Source organism: Canis aureus, chromosome 23, assembly GCF_053574225.1.
Source record: "Canis aureus isolate CA01 chromosome 23, VMU_Caureus_v.1.0, whole genome shotgun sequence".
Taxonomy (NCBI): Eukaryota; Metazoa; Chordata; class Mammalia; order Carnivora; family Canidae; genus Canis; species Canis aureus.
In genome coordinates, this window is record NC_135633.1 from 28,116,761 (window position 1) to 28,139,087 (window position 22,327).

Genomic DNA, 22,327 nt, shown 5'->3' on the forward strand with positions numbered 1-22,327 from the left:
CCTTTATTAACTGCCATTTTCTAAAATTTTTTTCAATAAAAGGAAAGAAGATGTGAAAAAATGGAGTTGTAGTCTTGATGGAAGGAACAGAACAACAAGTGTTACGACTAGAAGTTCCTTTTATTTTTAGGCTGTTTTACTGATCAGAAACCTGTGCGAACCTGTAGATAAGAACTGCTAGCTTTCCAAGGATAACAATAATGACACTCAGTACTTTGTGCCTGCCAATATTCCAAGTACTTGACATGTATTTAACTCACTGATGCTCACAACAGTTCTAAGAAGTAGGTGCTGCTGTTACCCCATTTTATAAATGAGGAAAGCAAGGCACAAAAGTGGAATAATTTGTCACACAGCTGGTATTAGAACTGGAATTTAAACTTGGTTTGTCTGGCTCCAGAGTTGTGAGTTGGCATCTTTTCCAATATTTTCCCACTATAATCACTTGCCCAAATCCTGTGACCTATGGGAATATTGTCTCTCTTGCTTACAAAAGTACAATTCCAGCTGAGCCTAGTACCTAAGACTTTTTATTCAGTTTATAAGAAATTAATCCTTACCACATTTTCCAATGGGAATGTTGCCCTATCTAGTGCCGCACAGTGGGGGATTATGGAACATCACTGGACAGGGAGTTGAAGCCTTGGATTCTATACTCTTTACTCTTAAAAACTTTGGGTAAGTCATGTAATTCTCTGAGCTTCTGGTTTCCTTTTTTTTTTTTTTTAAGATGATCATCCTATTCTGTCAGCTACTTGGAGCTTTCAAAGGTGTATAATTGGATAATTGCATTTTTACATGAAGGAGTAACTGTTAGACGGGGGCTGGGGGGGTGAGGCTTGTGGGTATAGGGTATTAATAACCCACCTCTCCACGATGATTTGAGTTCTGTCATACCAGGTGTACCTTTTTCTTTACATTACAAACACGTGTTGTCATCTTTTCTTTTTTTTTTTACAAAAAGAATTATGTTGAAATATGTTCTGTATTTCTTGTTTTTTCCTGCTCCTTTCTCCCCCATCTATAGTTTTTTTTTAACTTCCCTGTTAGTATATGTAGGCCAAACTCATTTTTTTTTTTAAATTTATTCATGAGATACACAGAGAGAGAGGCAGAGACACAGGCAGAGGGAGAAGCAGGCTCCATGCAGGGAGCCTGATGTGGGACTTGATCCCGGGACTCCAGGATAACGCCCTGGACCAAAGGCAGGTGCTAAACTGCTGAGCCACCCAGGGATCCCTGGCCAAACCCATTTTAATAACTGCATAATATACCACAGTATAAACGTTTTAAATTTAACTATTTCCGTATTGGAAGATGTGTTTGCTTTCTAGTTTTTCACTATCCTGGGGGAGGAGTAGGTTTGAGAGAGAGAGGAAGAAAATAGATCTTCAAGTGAGAGATAAGAGACCTGGGTTATTTCCAATTTTATTCTAACCTGCGACCTCTGGTAAATCCCATTCCTTCTCTAGGAATAAGTATCTGAACCTGTCAAAGAGGTTTTAGATCATGTATCTTTTGAGATGATTAAAGCTCTATACCCCCCCAGAAATGCCCAAATAGAAAACATTTCTTAGGAATATGAAGATATGAGTGCTGTAATCTCTTAAATCTGCCCATAAACCCCACTTTGAGATTTTATAGGCTGCATGGCTCTCAAGGTTTTTCCCTGACTCCAGAAACCATTTGAAGCAGTATGATTTTCTAAATAAAGAAGTGGGTTTGCAGCCCAGCTGTGTGTTGCACTTGGTCACTAATCTCCCTGTCACATTTGTGGTATTTTAGGACAGTTTCTCCTCACTTGAACAGTCTCGAGTCTCAGTCTGAGTTTGTGGGTTTGTGGAGCTGCAGGGCACCTCTGGCCAGCTTGCAGCACCTACATCAGCCAGTGGTCACTCCAGCCCCTTTCGAGTGCCTCTGGGCTACTCTTTTCCCTTTAGTAGGTCTGCAGCACCCCTCCCACCAGGACATCCTGACACTCATCACATTCTCCTCCTGGCTCTTAACTCCTTACATCCACCCAGAATGGACTTGGGTCTTCCAAAATATATGAGACTATAAGGAGAGTGGGCTAAGATACCTAATGTTCAGTATTTGAAAATTTCAGCTGCTAATGTGTATTTGATGTTTGGTGCTTTTATATATTTTTAGAAACCATCTTTTTTGCTTCAGGACAACCTAAGAGAAAGGCAGAGAATGTGGCACAACAGTTATATTTTTCTCTGGGTCCAAGTTCTCCCTCAGTTGAGAGTCCTTTCTCTCGCCAGCTGTTTCCCTTGTCTCCACACCTGATTAGACATACCTCTTCCTAAAAAAAAAAAAAAAAAAAAAAAAGACATACCTCTCCCTATCCCAAATAATGTCTCCCTGATGGAAACCATCTGAGAAAACTGCTAAGTCACAGTATTTTTTCTAGAACAAATCAGTATAGCCACTGACAACCTCTTATTAAATAGAATATTCTTAACAACCCAGCCTGAAAGTACATGTGCTCAGATGACTTCTGGTATCCACAACTATGCTGAGAATACTTGCAAGGATTCATAACCTTTTTTTTGTGCCATGGATCTTTTTGGCAGTCTGATATTGTCTGTGGTGCCCTACTCAGAATGATGTTTCATATATATAAATGCATTATTGCCTGTTACAATGAGGAGGATTGAGGAGTACTTGGGGAAGTAGGTTCAAAGACACTTGCTTAGAAGTGCCTTGATTGTTGCTTACTCTCCTCTGGGCAGGAGGACTTCCTCACTAATCTGGCAATTTTGACCCCGTCCTGTTCGTTACACTAATATTCACTAATATTCATTGTGAGTGGGCAGCAGGTTTCTCCTTTCAGATAGCAGTTGCAGAGACACATACCTACATGAGCATGAAAAGAGGTAAATTCCCTACTTCTGTGGGCAGAAACCAGGTGAATTGCTAGAACTTTAGCTGTTTTGCTTAGGAGAGAAGGGATTTGGGTACAAAATGGTTGTTAAAAGAAGAATGGCAGGGCACCCCTGGGTGGCTCAGTGGTTTAGTGCCGCCTTTGGCCTGGGGCATGATCCTGGAGACCCAGGATTGAGTCCCACGTCGGGCTCCCTGCATAGAGTCTGCTTCTCCCTCTGCCTGTGTCTCTGCCTCTCTCTGTCTCTCTGTCTCTCGTGAATAAATAAAATCTTAAAAAAAAAAAAATCACAGCTGTTGGGTTGTCTTAGCCAAATCCCTCCTATAATCTATCAGGCCAACCTTAGATCTGTTCAGAGACCATGGTAAAGAACTCAAAATATTTTGCAGTGGGTCTTGTCTGTGTCTGTTGTGAGGGAGCTCTGGTACTTTTGGGAGATTCACCTGTGACATACAACAAACCCTGTGACAATGGGAAACCATTGAGTATCAAATGGTATTCAGGCTCTTAGTTCCCTGGATTTGGTTTATAATGCTGTAGAAAGTGACCCACTGGAGAATGGGAAACCTAGAGAAGAGGCAATCTACCATGAGCCCTGAGCACCCCTGTGTGTTCCTGCTTCACATGAATGGAAGACCCTGACCACTTTCTGGGGCATATCTCAGTGTTCTGTTGGCAGTGAGAGATCTTGAGAGATGAAGTAATGTCTCTTCCTAAGGAGCAGATTTCCCTACTGTGTATTATAAAAATATTGAATCCCCCCAAGCTCAGGGTTCTGTTCTTATGACACATCCCCTTCCATGTGTAGGCATCCATTTAGGCCTACCCCAAGTCAGTTTTGTTGGGTGAGGGTGTAGAGAAGTGGCACAAACATCATGCTCATGTTGCTTCTTATAAGCATTAAGTTCTTTGTCTCTGATCTGGGAGTCTCATCTTCTGCCAGTATCCATATTACTGTAGTCGGCTAACTTGTTAGTTGAAAGTAGGACTAGACTTTGCCCAAACTTTGCCATATGAATTCAAGTACCTCCTCCTCCTCCATCCTGGCCCCCAACCCACCCCACTATGGGAACTCGAACCAGGCAATCTAAGAGTGAGAGATTGGAAGGCACAGCCACAATACCAACTGTCATAGACTACTCTGACAGTTTGGGTAACAAGGATGGGATCCTGACAGACATGGCTTTCTAAAAGAGAAAGGACATGGATCCAGTGAGGGGATATGAGAAAATAACCTGGGATCTGGTAATAAATGCTATTGAGCAAGCAGGCATGTAAGGGTCCCTCGAAGTCCCACCTGTTAATGACTATTTTCAAGGATAAACAGCAAGAGGTAGAATTGAAACACATTGCGCAAATGGTACTTAGGTTGTTGCTCACTCTTCTCTGGACAAGAGGAGGAAACGATGTTTTGACAAGGCAGCAAGCCTGTGGCACCAGCTGAAGGCACTATGGTTGTGATTGATGAGTAGAGGGTTCCCTGAAGGCTATATAAATGGTGTCAGCAAAAAAGATACAGAGCTTTGAATGGACCAAATATATTAGGGGTTTGTTGAGTCTGAGCAGGTAACCATTTAAAATGAAAGTAGGGATCCCTGGGTGGCGCAGCGGTTTGGCGCCTGCCTTTGGCCCAGGGCGCGATCCTGGAGACCCGGGATCGAATCCCACATCAGGCTCCCGGTGCATGGAGCCTGCTTCTCCCTCTGCCTGTGTCTCTGCCTCTCTCTCTCTCTCTCTCTGTGACTATCATAAATAAATAAAGATTAAAAATAAAATAAAATAAAATAAAATAAAATGAAAGTAAATACATAACCTTGTTGATTGGCACAAGTCAATCTCCCTCTGTAACCTCTGATCCTTCCCCCCCTCTGTTTTAAGGAAAGAAGCTCTTTATGCTGGGGATCTTTGAGGAGGAGAGGGACTCTTTTTATAGCTTTGTTGAATGTAAGCATCTAGGTCACCATCCACTTGGTCCCATGGGGACAGGAAGCCTTGAGCACAGGGATGGTCAGAAGTACCAAAGATGGTGGGACAGTTCCATGGTGGTGTGCAAGGTGGGCACAAAAACAAAAATAGCCACCCCTGAGCCCTAGGTGCTTGTTAGAGCCAAGAGGTACACAAGGGAAGAGGCAGCACTGACCTTGGAGCAGGAGTCCCAAGAAGAGACCTTCTCACTGAGCGGGCGGACTCCTGCAGGCTAACCTCTCCTGCTCCCTTCATGTCCTCACACAGTTTGCTGAGATGGAGCATAATCTCTTGGAGGCTGTCCCTTCCAATATCTCACTCTTAGATTGCCTGGTTCGAGTTCCCATAGTTGCGGGGGGGGGGGGGTGGGCAGGTTGGGGGCCAGGATGGAGGAGGAGGAGGTACTTGAATTCATGTGGCAAAGTTTGGGCAAAGGCTGTAGTGGTCAAAGAAAATTAGAATGACAGTAGGGGAGCCTCTGAACTGATTCAGTGTACTACTGTTTTATGGCTTTCACAGTAATGTGTTATTGATAGCAATTATACATTTAATTGAACTGTGAAAGTTTGTAAGCCTCCTCTTCAGGGACTACTGCATATAGAGAAGTGATTCCTGGTTTCTCTTGAGTAGTATAACAAAACATAGAATCCTCAGAGGAGCGAAAGGAAAATCAACAGCTTTGGTTTGAAAACTTGGTGACTGCTGGAGTACTCAGGCCATTTCCCAGTATAGCACATGTGCTTTGCAGACACCAAGGTACACCCCTTAAAAAAAGTTGCACAGCCAGGGGCACCTGGGTGGTCAGTTATTTAAGCGTCCATGATCAAAAAACAAAAATTGGACAGCTGGGAGACTTACTACTAAGCTATTGCTGAAACAATATCCGACCCATGGAAGCCTGGTAAGTGGCCTAACATCCCCATTTTGGATTATGTGAATTTAGACGAGAAACTAACAAAAAATGCTGCAGCCTTCTCTAGTCAAATGGAAATGATGTTCTGGGGATGCAGCCAGCCGTCCATCTTAGTTTTACATGAAGAAGTGATAGTCACTCCTTTGGAAGAGCTGTATTCCCCACTCAGTTGCCTGAAGCAAAGACACAGCTCAATAAGGCCCTTGATTCACAGAGACTTCCCTAATTAAATGCCTGGGTCTGGTTCACTGATGGTCCAGCTAAGTTAAGAGCTGTTATTGTCAAGTGATGATTCTGGAAACTGACAACAGTAAAGGCTGATCAGCACAATGGACTGAATTGAAAACTGTTACCCTTGTTCTGCACAATCCCTAGGGACCAGACATGCTACATTTAACTCAGGCTCTTGCCAATGGCCTAGTCTTCTGGTCTGTCACTTGGCAGACACTGTCAGATTAAAGACAGTCTTCTTGGGGGCCACAAACTAAAAATGAATTGCAGCTATTAATTGAACTGTCTGGGTCACTCATGTAGATGCCCATCATGGAGGCTTGTTCTCTGATGAGACCAACTGGAATCAAGCTACTGATGGAGCCTGTAACTATTCAAATTGCTATCATCATTGCCTGGTGTCATCATCATAGCAGACATGCACCATCATAGCCTGGGCACAGATAAAAGATGTGCTTCTGATGCAGAGGCTACCACTACATGCCAGGCTTATGACTCCTATTAAAAGTCTTTGTCCAGCCATGAGTAAAACCATATAGCAGACATGGCCTCCACCTGCTTCTGACTGACTCTATGAGACCTTTGGTTCCTTCTTGTTATCAGTACTGCCTCAACACCATTGATACTTTTTAGGTTACAGTGTTGCTCTTCTAGTCAGTCAGCCAACTCCAACTACACTGTTTTGATTTTGAAACCAATCTGTCTCGTGTTTGTTTGCTTGTTTGTTTTTTTTGATCACATATAATCTGACAGTGGTGAGTCTTTTATTGCAAAAACCACTGAGCAGAGGGCTGATAGTCAAGGTACTTTGAGGGACCTACTCCTGGATCCACAGGCATCAACTATTGTTGAATGTTGAGACTGCCTACTCATTTCTACTTCTCTTACCTCATCCAGGACAATACACCTCTGTAAGGCAGTTTGGCCACTGAATATGGCTGTCCACAGAATGCTTTTTCCACTTCCTCTTTACTGTGTACTAAAATTCTCCAGAAAAAGAAGAACCAATATTTGTGTATATATAAAGAGATGTATTTATAAGGAAATGGCTCACATGATTATAGAGGCTGAAAAGTCCCATAATCTACCATTAGCAAGCTGGAAACCCATTCTGAATCCCAAGCCTAAGAACCATGAGAACTAATGGTATAAGTTCCAGTCTACAGGCAGAAAGACTCGTGTCCTAGCTTGAAGACAGAATCAATTCTCCCTTACCCCAACCTTTGTTCTATTCAGATCTCCAACATATTGGACAGGGCAGTTTACTGAGTCAAATTGTAATTTCATCAAGGAACACTCTAAGACATACCCGAAATGATGTTTAACCAAATATCTGGAGACCTTGTGTTCCAGGCAAATTGACATGTAAAATTAACTATCATAGCAGCTTATGGTGCAATGATCAGAATGAGAGGGACTGGAAAGTAGATTTATTCTGAAAATACAGTATTGTGCACTGATCTTTGCTAGGCATGATGTTATCTTTGACCTAACAACATACACAGGCCAGTCTTTGCTGCAAATTCCAGGTGGCAGCCTAGCCAAAAGGAGGCTAGAGTATTCTCATTCAATTCTGGTTCAGATACCTAGATTCTCTTGTTGGTTTGACATGGTCCTAGATTATGACATTTGGAAAAAGAGTCACTCTTGGAGCCTTCTCAAAGGAAAATGGCCTAATGCAACTCTCCCAAACTATGGCAAACTCCTTAAAATTGACTGACTGGGGGATCCCTGGGTGGCTCAGCGGTTTAGCACCTGCCTTCAGCCCAGGGCGTGATCCTGGAGTCCCAGGATCGAGTCCCAGGATCGAGTGCCACGTCGGGCTCCCTGCATGGAGCCTGCTTCTCCCTCCGCCTGTGTCTTTGCCTCTCTCTCTCTCTCGAGTGAATAAATCTTTTTTAAAATTTTTTAAAAATTGACTGAAAAAAAAATTGCTGGGTTTGACATTCCCCTACTAGATGGCTTACTATAATTTAGTCATTGACCTACTGAGAAGTCTATCAGAAACATCAGGTGCACTTTTCAGCTCCTATACCTCTCTTGCAAAGCACTTGTCATAAGCTGTAGATGCTCCTTAACCCCCATTCTTGTAGCTATTGCTCTATTTTCCTATGGGGTGGACAAAAGCCACCTGGCTGTGGTGTGGACATGTGGGATAGTTTGTACCAACTGCCATCAGGCAACCTCTCCAAAAATAAGGACTGGTTTCAATTATTCTAAGTGAATGGGAACTCTGAAGCCTATCAGGTGACTGGGAGGCTTCATTAGTGACACTGTCAACCCTGAATGATGTAGGCCCCACTTCGGAGGCCCCTACAATTGTAAACGAATGTCACATATGCCCTTAAGACTGTACTTTCTATGTGGAAGCCAGGCATTAACTTGCTCCTCTCCCTGAAAACATAGTCCCTTGTACAATAGAGAGGATCATAAGCAACCTTCAAGTGTTTAAGGAAGCACCACCATTAGATCATGTAGCCCTCAGATGACTGTGGAGATTACTCCAAAATGAGGCTAGCTTCGGTTACATGGAGGAGCTTCCTGGAGGGATGGCTGTTTTATTTATGCACATTCTGCAAGAATCTATCCCTATTTTGAGAGTCATCATACTTGAAATGTTGATATGAAATTCATCCCTGCCTTTAGCTGAAGGCAATTAGACGAGCCTCAACTCCCTGGCCAATGTGGTTATGGATTATAGAATGGCCCTCAATATCTTTGTGGGCCAAGGTAGGTCTCAAATTACTGATACATCCCTCTGTACCTGGAGTGATCCAGGTACAGGCTAGGTATAAAGCCAATAGAGAAATTAGAGAATGCTACCTGGGTTTCTAAGGCAGACCTTGAGGGCTTATAGTTGGTTTTTTTCTGGATGTCATTTTTCTAGCTAGTTGAGTCCTGGCCCTGACCAATTCTGCAAATTGGTCTGTGTTGCTTGGAGTTCTGTTGATAGTATGTTAATTAAATGTATGAAACCGTTAGAATGGATTTGGTCCCACTTTTATTAGATTAATCAGAGTGACCAATAGAAAATTTATCAGAAGATATCTGTATAAGTTGCTGTGAAGGCTGGATGAGGAGTAACTGTTACAGCATGGAAACCTGGGAGGTTCTCATATGAACCTGTTTGTGAAACCTGTTTGATCTGAGTCATGGATGAGGATTAGTGCTAAATGTGTCCATTTTAGATGAGAAACTAAGACACAGAAGTTAAGTAACTTGCCAAGGTCACTGAGCTAAGGAGTAGAAAGTCAGGATTTAAACCTACTCACTGTTTCAGGCATAAGACTGAAATCATCAGTCAAAGAATTGAGAAAAATTTGGCTTTAGATATTTTAGATATTTTTCTAAAATTGACCTGGTGATTTAGAGTTGGTGATTGTGACTTTGGAGAAGCCTGGATGAAGAACCCTAGGACTTTGTATGAACTAATCTTTGAAAATAGATTAAAAAAATTTTTTTAAATAAAACCTGAAATATTTTAGAAATAATAAGGTTTAAAGAAGAATAAAATGAACCACCTTAAGATAAATTACCAATACAATTGAAGTTTCTTGGGTATCCTTGATATGTTCTACTCCCTGCACTCTAAGAAGTTAACTACTACCCTGAATTTGGTATTTATTATTCCTATGCATTGTCGTTATGTCTGTCCATTAACAATATATGGTATTGTTTTATGTGTTTTAAACTATATATGGTATTTGGTTAAGGGTTCCCAAGACTACCCCCTAGATTCACACCCACTAGAAGGACTCCTAGGACTCAGCATTTGAGTTGCGCTCACAGCTAAGGTTTATTACAGCAATGTAGTAAGGACACATTGGATCATAAGAAAAAGACACAAGCGGAGTCTGAAGGATCCATGTGTACTATTTCTTCTGCTTCTCCCTCTCATTAGGCATTGGGCTAAGCACACTTTTCCCCAGCAAGGAAAATGCAGCATGTGTACCACGTTTCTTGTTTCTTCATAGTGAATCCATTAGAGACTCAGCACTCACAGTTTTATTGAGGGCTGGTATGTAAGCACCCTCTGCCTAGCATGCCCCCAAATTCCAGACTCCCAGAAGAAAAGCAGGTGTTCAGAATAAACCATATTGTGTTCAGTCTGTGCACAATCTACATTTAGTAGAATTCTGTAGAAAGAGCTGTCCTCCCTCCTCCACTCATGTATTCAATTATATCAACATGAACTCATGGGTTTTTATTCAATGGGTTGTAATATTATTATTTTCTCAATATATAATCATGCACACACACATTTAAAATTATATGCATGATTTTTATTTTTTTAAGGGCGGATGTCCAATGCTCTGGATCTCCGGTCCGTTTTGTGGAGTCCTTTCTTGCGGGCCGGAACTTTTGCTTGGCTGCCAGGCTGTCCGGGGAAATTTTAGGCGGTGATACCTACCCACTGAGAGGCAACCCAAAAGATAAGAGCTTGGGGCGAGGGGACCGAGGGTAGGGACGGAGGGGTTGAAAACGGAGCGGAGCCACGGTAGGCCCGGGGCCTGAACCAAACTCGGGGCTGGGCTGGAGCGAGCGGTGGTCGGAGGGGAAGGGGCAGGTGCCAGGCCGCGGCCGGAGCGCTGCTACAGGCGGGAGGCCGCGCGGCCCAGTCGAGCGGCGAGGGGGCGGGGCCTCGGGCGCGTGCGTCCCGGGGGCGGGGCTGAGTCGGGGGCGGGGCCAAAGGCAGGGCCAACGGCAGGGCCAACGGCCGGCCGGCTGCCGCCTCCGGGCGTCCCCGCCCCCGCCCCCGCCGCCCGGCCAGTCAGTCTGGGCGTCGCGGGGTTTGTCCGTCTCCTTCCCTGTGGTCTGGTCGCCTGTTTCTTCAGTTTCCGTGGCTTGCTTGCGAGTCGTCTGCGGTCATTCTCTGCACCCCCTCCCCTCTCCCCCCACCGCCTCCGTCTCCTCAGCCTCGGTGGTTCTCCCGCGCTTCGGTGCCTGAGACCTGAGGGCCGCCCGGCGCCCAGCTGCGCCCCGAGAGAGATGGAGGAGCCGGAGTCCCGCGGAGGTGAGCGGGGGCTGCGACACTGCAACCATCCCCGAAAAGTGGGGGAAGCGTGCGTGTGGGGACAGGCTCGGCGGCACCGTCGGGTCCGAGGAAATCCAGTCTGGGGGAGGATATTGAGTCAAAGCCACGCAGTCGGCTGGGATCTCAGACCTGGCCAGGGAGGATTCTTGGCTGGTCTATTTTTGTTTCCCTTCCAGTGAAGCCAAACCGAAGCCTTAGAGTTACCATTTTAGAGATGAAAGGGAACTGAGCCTGGGGCAACTCTTCTCTCTAGAGAGGGGTGTGTGGGTCGTCGGCAGTCCTGAGGGGAACTGAGGCGACCTGGATCTTGGCCTGTCGAGTGCCCTTATATAAGCTGTGCCCCTCTGTTGGCCTGAGCCCTCCCACCTGTCCAGTGAGGGGGATTTGGAGTACGGATCGCCAAAGGCCTGACAGGATGAATGCTCTTTAAGTTATCGGTTGTTAGGAGTAAATAGTGAGTTAGGAAGGCCTCCTCCTGGGGTTCACTGGAAGCTGCCGGATGCACCGAGTCAGCTGGAGACTTTGGAATTACACTGTCCATTACAATGCTGAGGAAAAGGTGGCATTATCCCTTTTACAAGTGAGGAAACAGGTGCAGAGATAGCGTGGCTTGCTGATCTGTGTCAAAGTCCAGGCTGCATTACACCCTCTCCCAGTAAGAGAGCAGGGAGGCCTCCACTGAAAGGTGATCATACGGAGCAGCAATGAACAACAGCAGCAGAGAACTTTTAGTTCTCAGCTAAAATGAACAACTCCAAGGCAGAACTCTATCCGATTTCTTCTCTATCCTTAGTTCCCGGTATGTGGTTTGTGTGAAATAGTTTGGGTTTCAGCACCAGAGTCGTCATCTGTGTTCCTTACCACTGTCGTCAACGTGATGGGCGTAATGATAATTAGCAAAAGTTAAAGTAATGAATAACTAATAAAAGGTAACGATAGTGACTCTAGTTGTTATAGAGACAGCAAAGCCATAAGCAAAATTGCGAAGACATCAAAATTTGTAATATTTTGGCTTCTATAGTGCTTTAAAGTTTAGAAAGCACTTTTGAGTGGTTCTTCATATTGGTCATCTTAGGTGGGTGTTATCCACATTTTTTAAAGCAAGGAGTCCAAGACCTAGAGAGATTAAGTGAATAGCACAAGGTCACAGGGAAGTATAGCTGGGATGCAAATGAAGTCCCATTTGACAAGCCTTGCTTCTGCTTTGGTGCTCTCCTTGCTGCTTCTCCTTTTCCTTTTTCCTAGTCCCTCCTCCCCACTCCTTGCCTGTCCTGTACTCCATTCTATCACCCAGAGAATTCCTGTTTCCATGTTAACTAATGATGTTAACTAATAATCATGTGTTGACTGATGGTTAATAGTGTTGGTATTAACTCATAATTAAAGTGTGGGCTAATAAAAATTTAAAATATGGTCTTTCCCAGAGGCAGAGAGGGATTTAAATGCTTTTAAGAAGGAGAGTTGTAACTGTTATCATCAGCACCCACAGATTTCAAGGAATAAAACTACAGTTGATCTTGAACAACACATGTTTGAACTACACAGTTTCACTTATATAAAGATTTATTTGAGTAAATATAGTACAATACTAAAATTTATTTTCTCTAACTTGTGATTTCTTAACATTTTCTTTTCTTTAACCTTATGGTAAGAGTACAGTATATAATACATATACAAAATGTATAATACATATACATTTCAAAATGTGTGTTAATTGATTTTATATTATTGGTAAGGCTTCCAGTCAACAGTAGGCTATTCTTAAGTTTTTGGGGAATCAAAAGTTATACATGAATTTATGACTGCTGGGGTGAGGGATGGGTCAGCTCCCTTAATTCCTGTGTCATTGGGTCAACTGTAGAATGTGCAGTGACTGACACTGCAATAAAAATATTAACTGTCATATATTCAGTTCATATTATGTCATATCATAGGCTCTATAACAACCAATTTAACTTTTGAACTTAATTCTCTCAACAACTCTACTGAATTTTATACACAAAGATACTGAAGCATTAGGAAAGTTAAATAACAAGCCCAAGATCATATAGTCCCCAGTGTGGTCCAAATCCTATGTTCTTAACCATTACACCAGCTTGGCTCAGGAGCAGATGTTTACTTAGAAAAAGCCTGATCCCCCCCCCTCCCCCCCGGCAGGAGAGCGTGAATTGAGACAGAGATGTGCTTTAGTCTGTGTGAGGAAGACAGTTCACACTTGCCTTTCAATTTTGCTACTGAGCACCTAGAATTGGAGTGAGGGGAGGCTTTTCTTCTGGACTCTGGAGGCCACCTCCCCAGTCCCCTTATGGTAATGAGCCATGGTTCTTCTTTTTTTAAGTTAGAAACAGGTGACCAAATAAATCATTCATATGCCATTGGATAATCAAGTTTGTCTTGATTGACACTAGGCAGCTGTAGCCAAAAGCAGTGCAGTTTTTTCTTTCAGTTTATTACCCACAGAATACCTGGAAAATTGATCTAAAATGCATACTTGGGGACGCCTGGGTGGCTTAGTGGTTGAGGTCTGCCTTCTGCTCAGGATGAGATCCTGGGGTCCTGGGATCAAGTCTGGCATCGGGCTCCCCACAGAGAGCTTGCTTCTCCCTCTGCCTGTCTCTGCATCTCTCTGTGTCTCTTGAACAAATAAAATCTTTAAAAAAAATAAAATGCATACTTCATCATGCCATTCCTCTGCCAAAAATTCTTGAATGGCCCCTTCTCTGTGGGATAAACACCTTAATAAGGTATCAAAGCCTCCCAGGACCTGGACTCTCCCAATCCCTTCAGTCCCACCCTTGCATTCCACTGTACTCATAATGCACAAACGATAGCTCCCACAGCTCACTGCTTCCTGTCGTTTATAGGCTTTTCACATCCACTCCCTCTGCCCTTTTTACACCTCAACTGGCTGACCCACTGTTCATCCTTTAAGATCCAGCTCACCCATTCATTCAGTCATTCAACAGCTATTCATCAAGTGCTTGTCAATTACCAGACATGGTTCTGGATGTAAAGAGGTGGTGGTGAATAGAACAGACCTATCTCTGCCCTTTGTGGAGCTTTTGCTCCGTAATATGTATCAAACAAGTATAATCTGGATGATAAGTGGCATGGAGAAGAGCAGAGAGAGGGGATAGTGAGGAGCAGGGGAATTGTCAGGGAAGTCCTCTATTAGATAACATTTGAACAAAGCTGAAGTAGTTGAGGGAGTGAGCTCTTGGTTATTTAAAAGGAGAATGTATTTGAAAGGCACAGAGTGTAAGATAAGAGACAGGAGCTCACTTGGCTGCCCTGATCTGGACAGATGCCCTTTTTCTGTTTTCCTGAACACTCTCATGTTTACCTCTAATGTGGCACTCACTGCGTGACATTGTAATTGTCTGTGTATGTCTGTTTCCCTCACTTGGATGTGGGTTTCTTGAAGTCAGGGACTTCTGATTCCTTTCTGTCACCTCAGCGCCTACCTTATATCCTGACTTGGAGTGGGCACCCAGAAATATTTATTAAATAAATGAAGAAGGCTTTCTGGGCCTTGTTTTATAGCCTGACAATTTTTATAAGTGATTTATGAGAAGGTTTGAATGACGGATGGTGAGAGAAGAAAAAAAAAATAGAATTCTAAGCCTGGTTCTGTCTGGCTTAATTCCCTTTTTGGGCCTCTGAGAAGTAGAATACTTGATTTTCTTTGAGAAGCATCCCTGGAGACTTCCATTTTCAGCATTATGGCTGGCTAGCTAACCCCTTACATGGTGGATAAAATATAGCAAAGTCCTTTATAGCTAAAATGGCAAGAAAGTAAGAAATTCCCAGGGGCCTAGAAACCAAGAGTAAACTGAAAACCAGCGTGGTTAGCCCTCACCTCAGCCACCCCGGGTTTTTGCTGATCTCACCTAGAAGTTTGGGCTTTAATAGGCCTGCTGTTGGCAGTAAATGCAACTATGGCCCAGATGAGTTAGATTGTCATTGGAACTGAGATCCCTGTATGAAGCTGGGCCCTTGAAAATCCACACCTTTGGATGAGGTGGACTAGGCAAAGACACAGAGAGATGACAAAGAAGACTGCCTCTTATCCAAGGCTCTAGTAGAGGGAAAAAGTTTCCCCAGATAATTCTTAACCACAGGCATTTCCTCAAACGGATTTGGACTTATGTATCTGTTACCCTAATGGCCTAAATACTCCAAAGAAATTGACATTAGAAACCATCCAGGCTGGTAATACCCCTGGATGCTTGGCAGAAACATGTGCAGAATCTAGAGAGATATACTTAACACAGGCTGTGTAGGAATCCCATAGTCTAAAGGATAGATTTGTTCAATGAGAATGCGTATTGCTTGCCTTATGCTTTTGCGATCATGATGTTACTTTTGTATAAGAAAATAAACATTTGAGTAAATCTTTGCCTCCCTGTGTGTGATCTCAGAAATGGGATGATAGAGCAGAACTTGTACGCAGGTCAGCATTTGGGTATGGACACGCATTTAGCTGCCTCCCTGTCCTTGCAGAGGTCATGGAAGAAGTGACATCGTGCTCCTTCAACAGCCCTCTGTTCCAGCAGGAAGACAAGAGAGGGATCACCTACCGGATCCCAGCCCTGCTCTACATCCCCCCCACCCACACCTTCCTGGCCTTTGCAGAGAAGCGCTCCACGAGCAGGGATGAGGATGCTCTCCACCTGGTGCTGAGGCGAGGGTTGAGGACTGGGCACTCGGTACAGGTGACTCCTCATCCCAAATCTGTCTCTGAGCCTCAGTCTTTTCTCCACATTGCTTAGAGTACTTCAGCATCCGTGCCTTTTCCTGTCAGTGCTGGAAAATCCCTGTGTGGGAGGAAGAAAAAAAAAAAAAACAGTAAAAGCAATGGCTTTCTCAGAGTACTTACTGTGTGCCAGGCACACATGGGCTCCTCAACAGCCACCCTGTGACATAGGAATGGTTGTCAGTCACATTTTATGGATGAGGAAACTGAGGCTCAGAGACGTTGCCACTTGTTCAAGGTCACATAGCTATACTAAAACTACAGAAGCAGGCTTTAAACTCCGTCTCTGATTCCAGAGGCCTCCATGGTTCATTCATATTCAACTAACATGTGGTGTGCTTTTGATTCCCATTCTCTTTTGTTCTTATAAGTCACCCAGGAAGTAAGCATTATTAGTTCAGTTTTCTGGTGAGGGATCCTGGTCCTTCGGGGGGTACGTCTTGTTCAAGACCACAACTAGCAGACAGTGGGGGTGAGGATAACAACAGTCCTCCTTTTCCTGCGTATTTTATGTGAGGTGCACAGTATTCCAGTTGTACAGGAGGAAACGTGATTAAAGTGGCTTGACTCAGATACATGCCTACCAAGCCACAGAACTGGGGTTGGATCCCTCACCCCTAAGTAGCACATCTTCACTGCATTTTTAGAGGAGATTGAGTGCTTCCTTTGGGACTGTGAGTGTAGGGTTATTTCAGATCCCATTTGTCTTTTCTTCTGTAGAGCTGGCTGAAATGAGGATCAAATGGGATAATGGATTTGAGAGTCTTTTATAAACAAACAAAGATACAAACATAGATTTCTTTATAATAGACACTCTAATCCCCCTAATGCACCCTGGTTTTCTACCCACGGAAATATCACCATTAAAACTTTACGTCACCAGGAATGCCTTTGTTTGCTATTACAGTGCAAATGCTTTTCTGCCATAGGTGGACCTTGCCAGCACCCCCTGCCTCTGCTCTGGATGACCTGCTCACATTTTCTTGTGGGGAAGATTTTTACTTTGGGGAATTTCCAGTCCCTGCTCTTTCACTCTGTCTTGCCATGAGCCTTCATGGCTTCCCAGGACCAAACCTCTGCTTGTATCACTGGCCTCCAAAGAGGCCCAGCCCTGCAGCCCAGCTTGGAGTTACAGCTTTTTTGTTTCCTCCAGGACTACGCATTGCCTGTGGTCTTGTTGTCTTGCTTTCTACCGCAGACCGTTGGGCTGTGAAACACTTCTTACCAGACCATGCCTGACATAACCTCACTGCCCAGCTGTCACAAGCATTCACAGATGCATCCATTTTAACTCAATCTCCCTTCTCTATATTTTATCACTTTTCATTTTCTGACTTACCCAACTGTAGAATCTTGAAGTTAGAATAATCATCAGCCTAACTTCTTTCCCAGGACAGAGAACTTCTGTATTCTCTTGGTAGCTAGTAATAGCTTAGGGGTTAAGAACATGTCTTTGGAGTCAGGCAAAACCTATCATTTATTGGTGGTGTGACCTTGAATGTCTGACTCTTCTGTTTCATCATCTGTAAAATATAAATAATAGCAGTTACATATTAGGAACTCAACATTAGTCATGCTCCATAAAGGGTCTGCTTACACAACTCTTCAAGTGAGAAACTTAGTCCTGTGGCAGCTGTTAACTTTTGTTTTTGGAGTGAAACAACCTATACTTCTCCATAATTAATTACCCATTGGTCTTGTTACGGTTTCTGGGACAACTAATCCATACATAATATAAAGTCCCTTTTCCAAAGAATGCTCTTTGATGTACCTAAAGAAAGCAGTGTTCATCCCCTCCAATTCCTCCAATCTGGGGGATCACCAGCTTTAGTTCTTTCAGTGGCTCATGAGGCCATAGTCTTAATTTCGTTTCTGGTCCCTTGAAAGCTGTGATTACTGTCTTTGGGATTTTTTAAAATATTTTTTATTTATTTATTAGAAACAGAGAGAGAGAGAGAAAGGCAGAGGGAGAAGCAGGTTCCAGGCAGGGAGCCCGACGTGGGACTCGATCCCGGGTCTCCAGGGTCATGCCCTGGGCAGAAGTCAGCGCTAAACCGCTGAACCACTGGGGCTGCCCTTGTCTTTGGGATTTGATCTGGGATGTCAGTGTCCTTTTTCAAAGAATGGTACTCTGAATATAGGGCCCCTAAGGATAGATGGACCAGTTCAGCAATGAGGTAGCTATCTCATTTTATATTCTTGTCATGCAGTCTAATGTAGCATCTGCTTTTTTGCCAGCTGCGTAACACAAGTTGACTAACACTAAGTAGATTGTCAGCTACCAACCTCTAAAACCTAAAAAAACCTAAAAAACCTAAAAAAATTTTTTTTTTAGCAGGGGCACCTGGGTGGTTCAGTGGTTGAGCATCTGCCTTTGGCTCCAGTCGTGATCCCAGAGTCCTGGGATCAAGTCCCACATTGGGTTTCTCACAGGGAGCCTGCTTCTCCCCCTGCCTATGTCTCTGCCTCTCTGTATCTCTCATTAATAAATAAATAAAATCTTAAAAAAAAAATAAATAGGGATGCCTGGGTGGCTCAGCAGTTGGGTGTCTGCCTTTGGTCCAGGGCATGATCCTGGAGTCCTGGGATTGAGTCCCACATCTCTCCTGTGTCTCTGGCTCTCTCTGCGTCAATCATGAATAAATAAAATCTTTAAAAAGTAATTAATTAAAATTTAAAAATAGAAGTAAATAAAATTTAAAAATTTTAAATTATAGTAGAATATACCTAAAATTTTGCATCTTAACCATTTTAAGTGTACATTGTAGTATTGTTAACTAGAGACACGTTGTGCACCAGATCTCTAGAACTTTTTCATCATATATGACTGCTATGTTATACCCTTTGGACAAGTCTTATTTCCCTCTTCCCCATCCCCTAGCCACCACCTTTCTTCTTCTTCTTCTTCTTCTTCCTTCTTCCTTCTTCCTTCTTCCTTCTTCCTTCTTCCTTCTTCCTTCTTCCTTCTTCCTTCTTTCTTCTTTCTTCTTCTTCTTCTTCTTCTTCTTCTTCTTCTTCTTCTTCTTCTTCTTCTTCTTCTTCTTCTTCTTCTTCCCCTCCTTCTTCCCCTCCTTCTTCCCCTCCTTCTTCCCCTCCTTCTTCCCCTCTTCTTCTTCTTCTTTATTTATATATTTATTTATTCATGAGAGACACAAGCAGAGGGAGAAGCAGGCTCCATGCAGGGAGCCTGATGTGGGACTCAGTCCTGGGACTCCAGGATCACACCCTGAGCCAAAGGAAGATGCTTAACTGCTGAGCCACCCAGGCGTCCCTCTTCTTTGTTTTTATGAGTTTTTAGTTACTTTAGATTCCTCATGTAAATGGAATCATCCAGTATTTGCCTTTTTGTGATTGGCTTTTTTCACTTAGTATAATGCCCCTCAAAGTTCATTTATGTGGTAGTGCATGACAGGATTTCCTTCTTTAAGGCTGAATAATATTCCATTGTATGTGTATACCACATTTGATTTATCCATCCACCTGTTGATGGACACTTGGGTTCTCCTACCTTTTAGCTATTGCAAGTAATGCTGCTGTGAACATTTGCTGTGCAAATATCTCTTCAGGACTTTGCTTGTCATTCTTTTGGGCATATATCTAGAAGTAGAATTATTCGGTCATGTGGTAATTCTGTTTTTAATTTTTTGAGGACTCTCCATACTGTTTGCCACAATGATGACACCATTTTATATTCCCACCAAGGGTGTACAGGATTCCAATTTCTCTATATCCTTGCCAACACTTATAATTTATTTTTGATAGTAGTCATTCCAGTGCATGTGAGGTGCTGTCTTGTGGTTTTGATTTACATTTCCCTAATTATTAGTGATGTTGAGTAACGTTTCATTATGCTTGTTGGCCATCATGTTTGCTGTTCTTTAATCATGTTCTCCATCCAGATTTTTAAGCCCAAGACTTCTATTTCTGTCAAGCCCCAGCTTGTTTATGTCCCATTGCTCCAGCTGGTTGAGATCATTTAGATTCTAATGCTTTCATGTTTTAGTTACTGTTTCTTCCAGCTTCATGTTAACTTTGTATTAGACTTATATGGCCCAAATAATTTTCTCCTCTTAACCAAATAATTTTCTCCTCTTAGCCAGTAAGAGTGGTGAGCTTCTGACTTCACAGTGACTAGACTGGCCAATAACTTCATTGAATTTGACAATGTTTAAAGTGTTTACTGTGCATAAGGTACTCTGGTACAGAATGGGCTGCCCCAGAGATACTGACTTCCCTGTCCCTTGGCCAGTTCCAGGAGACTGAATGGCCTTGATCCAGAAGGCTTAGAGAAAGCTCTTCTATAAGATGGGAGTTAATTCTAGGTCCTTATGACTCTGAGATTCTCTGATGTGAGCTTTGCTTAATAACATGTTTTGCCCATTTATGCAGGGATTAAATGTTTTATTTCACATAGTTAATACATTCATGTGGCATACATCATATAAAACACTATAAAAAAATATATATATCCCATCCTTAGTGCCCTACTTCCTATAGGTTGTCACCATTGTTTCCTATGTACTCTTATAGTGCTGCTTCTTACAGAAACAAAGAAATACAAGTATATATTCTTAATACACACCCTTTAAAAATTTTTAACATGAAGTGATAACACATATATAGAAAACAAATGTCCAGTGCACAAAACATGAATGTCTACCTGTGAACTGAAAATGCCAACACTTGTAGACTCATCACTTAGCTCAAGAAATAAAATATTACCAGCACCTCAGAAACTTCTCTTATCCCCCTTCTCTTTCTCAGAGGGAATTGCTATCCTGATTTACAGCTCTAGTTTAGTGTTTTTTTTTTTTTTTAATTAGACTCTATACCCAGCATGGGACTTGAACTCATGACCCTGAGATCAATAGTTACATGCTTTACTGACAGAGCCAGCCAGGAGCCCCTAGTTTTGCTTGTTTTTCATCTTTATTCTTTATGTTTGGCTTCTTTTGTTCAATATTTTTGAGGTTTATCCAAGCTATTGTGTATGGGCTGCTCTGAATATTATTGTACGTGTTTTTGCTACTGTGTGCGTGCATTTTTGTTGAGTTTATATCTAGAAATGGCATTACTGAATCAGAGGGTAGGTTTATATTCCACTTCAGTAGATAATGCCAGCCAGTTTTCTAGAGTGGTGGTCATGAGAGCTGGTCTACTTCAGTTTCACCCTTACTCTGTGCATTTAGCTCTTTGAAGTTCTACCGTAAAGCATGGGAGTTTACCAGGGCCCCAAATTTTTGCCTTCCTGCTCCTATAAGGCTGTCAAACAAATTGTTCATCTTTTCAGCTTTTCAGTTCTCTTTGAGAATTAGCAGAGATATCCTGAGAGGAAAAGGGACTTGAAATACCAGGCTAGCTTCTCTGAATGAACTTCTCTCAGTTCTTGGTTTATAATTTTTCATTCTCTTACTTTCTCTCTGGTGCTTTTAACCAGATGGTTTTGTTTTGATATTTTATCTGTCATCCCTAGTCTCAGTGGAAAGGTTGGTTCAAACTAGTTTGCTGCTATTAAATTTTTCTTCTTATTTCTTATACAAAGGGTAGCATACTGCATACATTGGTCTGTAATTTGCTCTGTTCATTTGAGATCTATCTCAGTGTGCAGAGGTCTTCCTTTTTTCTTTTTTCGTCTCTTGCATTGTATGTTCATTTAACCAGTTCCCTACTGATGAATATTTGGGTTCACAATATTTTGCTGTTCTGAATAGTGCCACAGTGAGTAATCTTGCATATATTTAATTTGATGAGCAGATATATTTTAGGATAAATTCTCAGAATTGGGCATGCTGAGAAAGGATAAATGCATCTGGAATTTTGACATGCCCTACATAAATGTTGAACCATTATGCACTACATTGCATATAAGAGAGTTCCTGTTTCTTCACATTTTTGTCAACAGAGTAGCGTCAAAGATTATGATGTTGCCAGTTTGTTAGATGAAAAGTGTGACCTCAATTTTAATTTGCTTTTCTCTTTTATATGTGAGATTAAACATATTTTTATTGTTTTTTCCTCTTTCTGTGAGTTACTTAATCTTGCTCTTTGCCCATTCCAGTTGGGCTTCTGAAAATTTTCTTACCAATTTCTAATATAGTTTTAAAAATATATTAAGGAGGTTAGGCCTTTCTTTGTGCTATTTCTGATTACGCATTATCTCATTTTAGCCTTATACCACAAACTCCTGTGTGAGCATGTGTTACTATATTTTCTGTTTAACTGCTGAAGAAATTGAGGTTAAGTAAGTTTAAGTAACTTGCCCAAGTTCACACAAGAAGTGATGAAGGCTGCTTTGAACCAGGTGTCTCTGACTTCATGCTTGACTTTTTAATGACAGAGTTATGAATAGCGTCCCCAGGATAGTAGAGAAAGGAAAAAAAATCTTTGCTTAAAATTTCTCTTTATTTGCCTAAATTCCATATTTGTCTGCCTTGCTTTGCTTTTCTTCATCTTCTTTTCTTTTTCTTTTTTCCCCTCTTCCTTCCTTTTTTCTTTCTTTGAAAATATATTTCTTTAGCTCCTATCATGTGATAGGAG

General features: G+C 42.5%; 1 protein-coding gene across 6 annotated transcripts in view; it reads left to right on the forward strand.

The window, feature by feature from the left end:
* Positions 1–83: 83 nt before the first annotated feature.
* The window catches only part of NEU3 (neuraminidase 3), a 32,440-nt gene continuing 10,196 nt past the window's right edge, over positions 84–22,327 (forward strand). Inside the window, exons 1-4 of one of the 6 annotated variants that reach the window (XM_077867044.1) lie at positions 84–678; positions 10,296–10,497; positions 10,835–11,013; positions 15,538–15,749. In XM_077867044.1, the coding sequence (XP_077723170.1) occupies positions 10,989–11,013; positions 15,538–15,749 (237 nt within the window). In that variant the 5' untranslated portion in view covers positions 84–678; positions 10,296–10,497; positions 10,835–10,988. Of the gene's footprint in view, positions 679–10,295; positions 10,498–10,684; positions 11,014–15,537; positions 15,750–22,327 lie in introns of those variants that run through there. The other 5 variants (XM_077867045.1, XM_077867048.1, XM_077867043.1 and 2 more) reach the window with 5 other exon arrangements.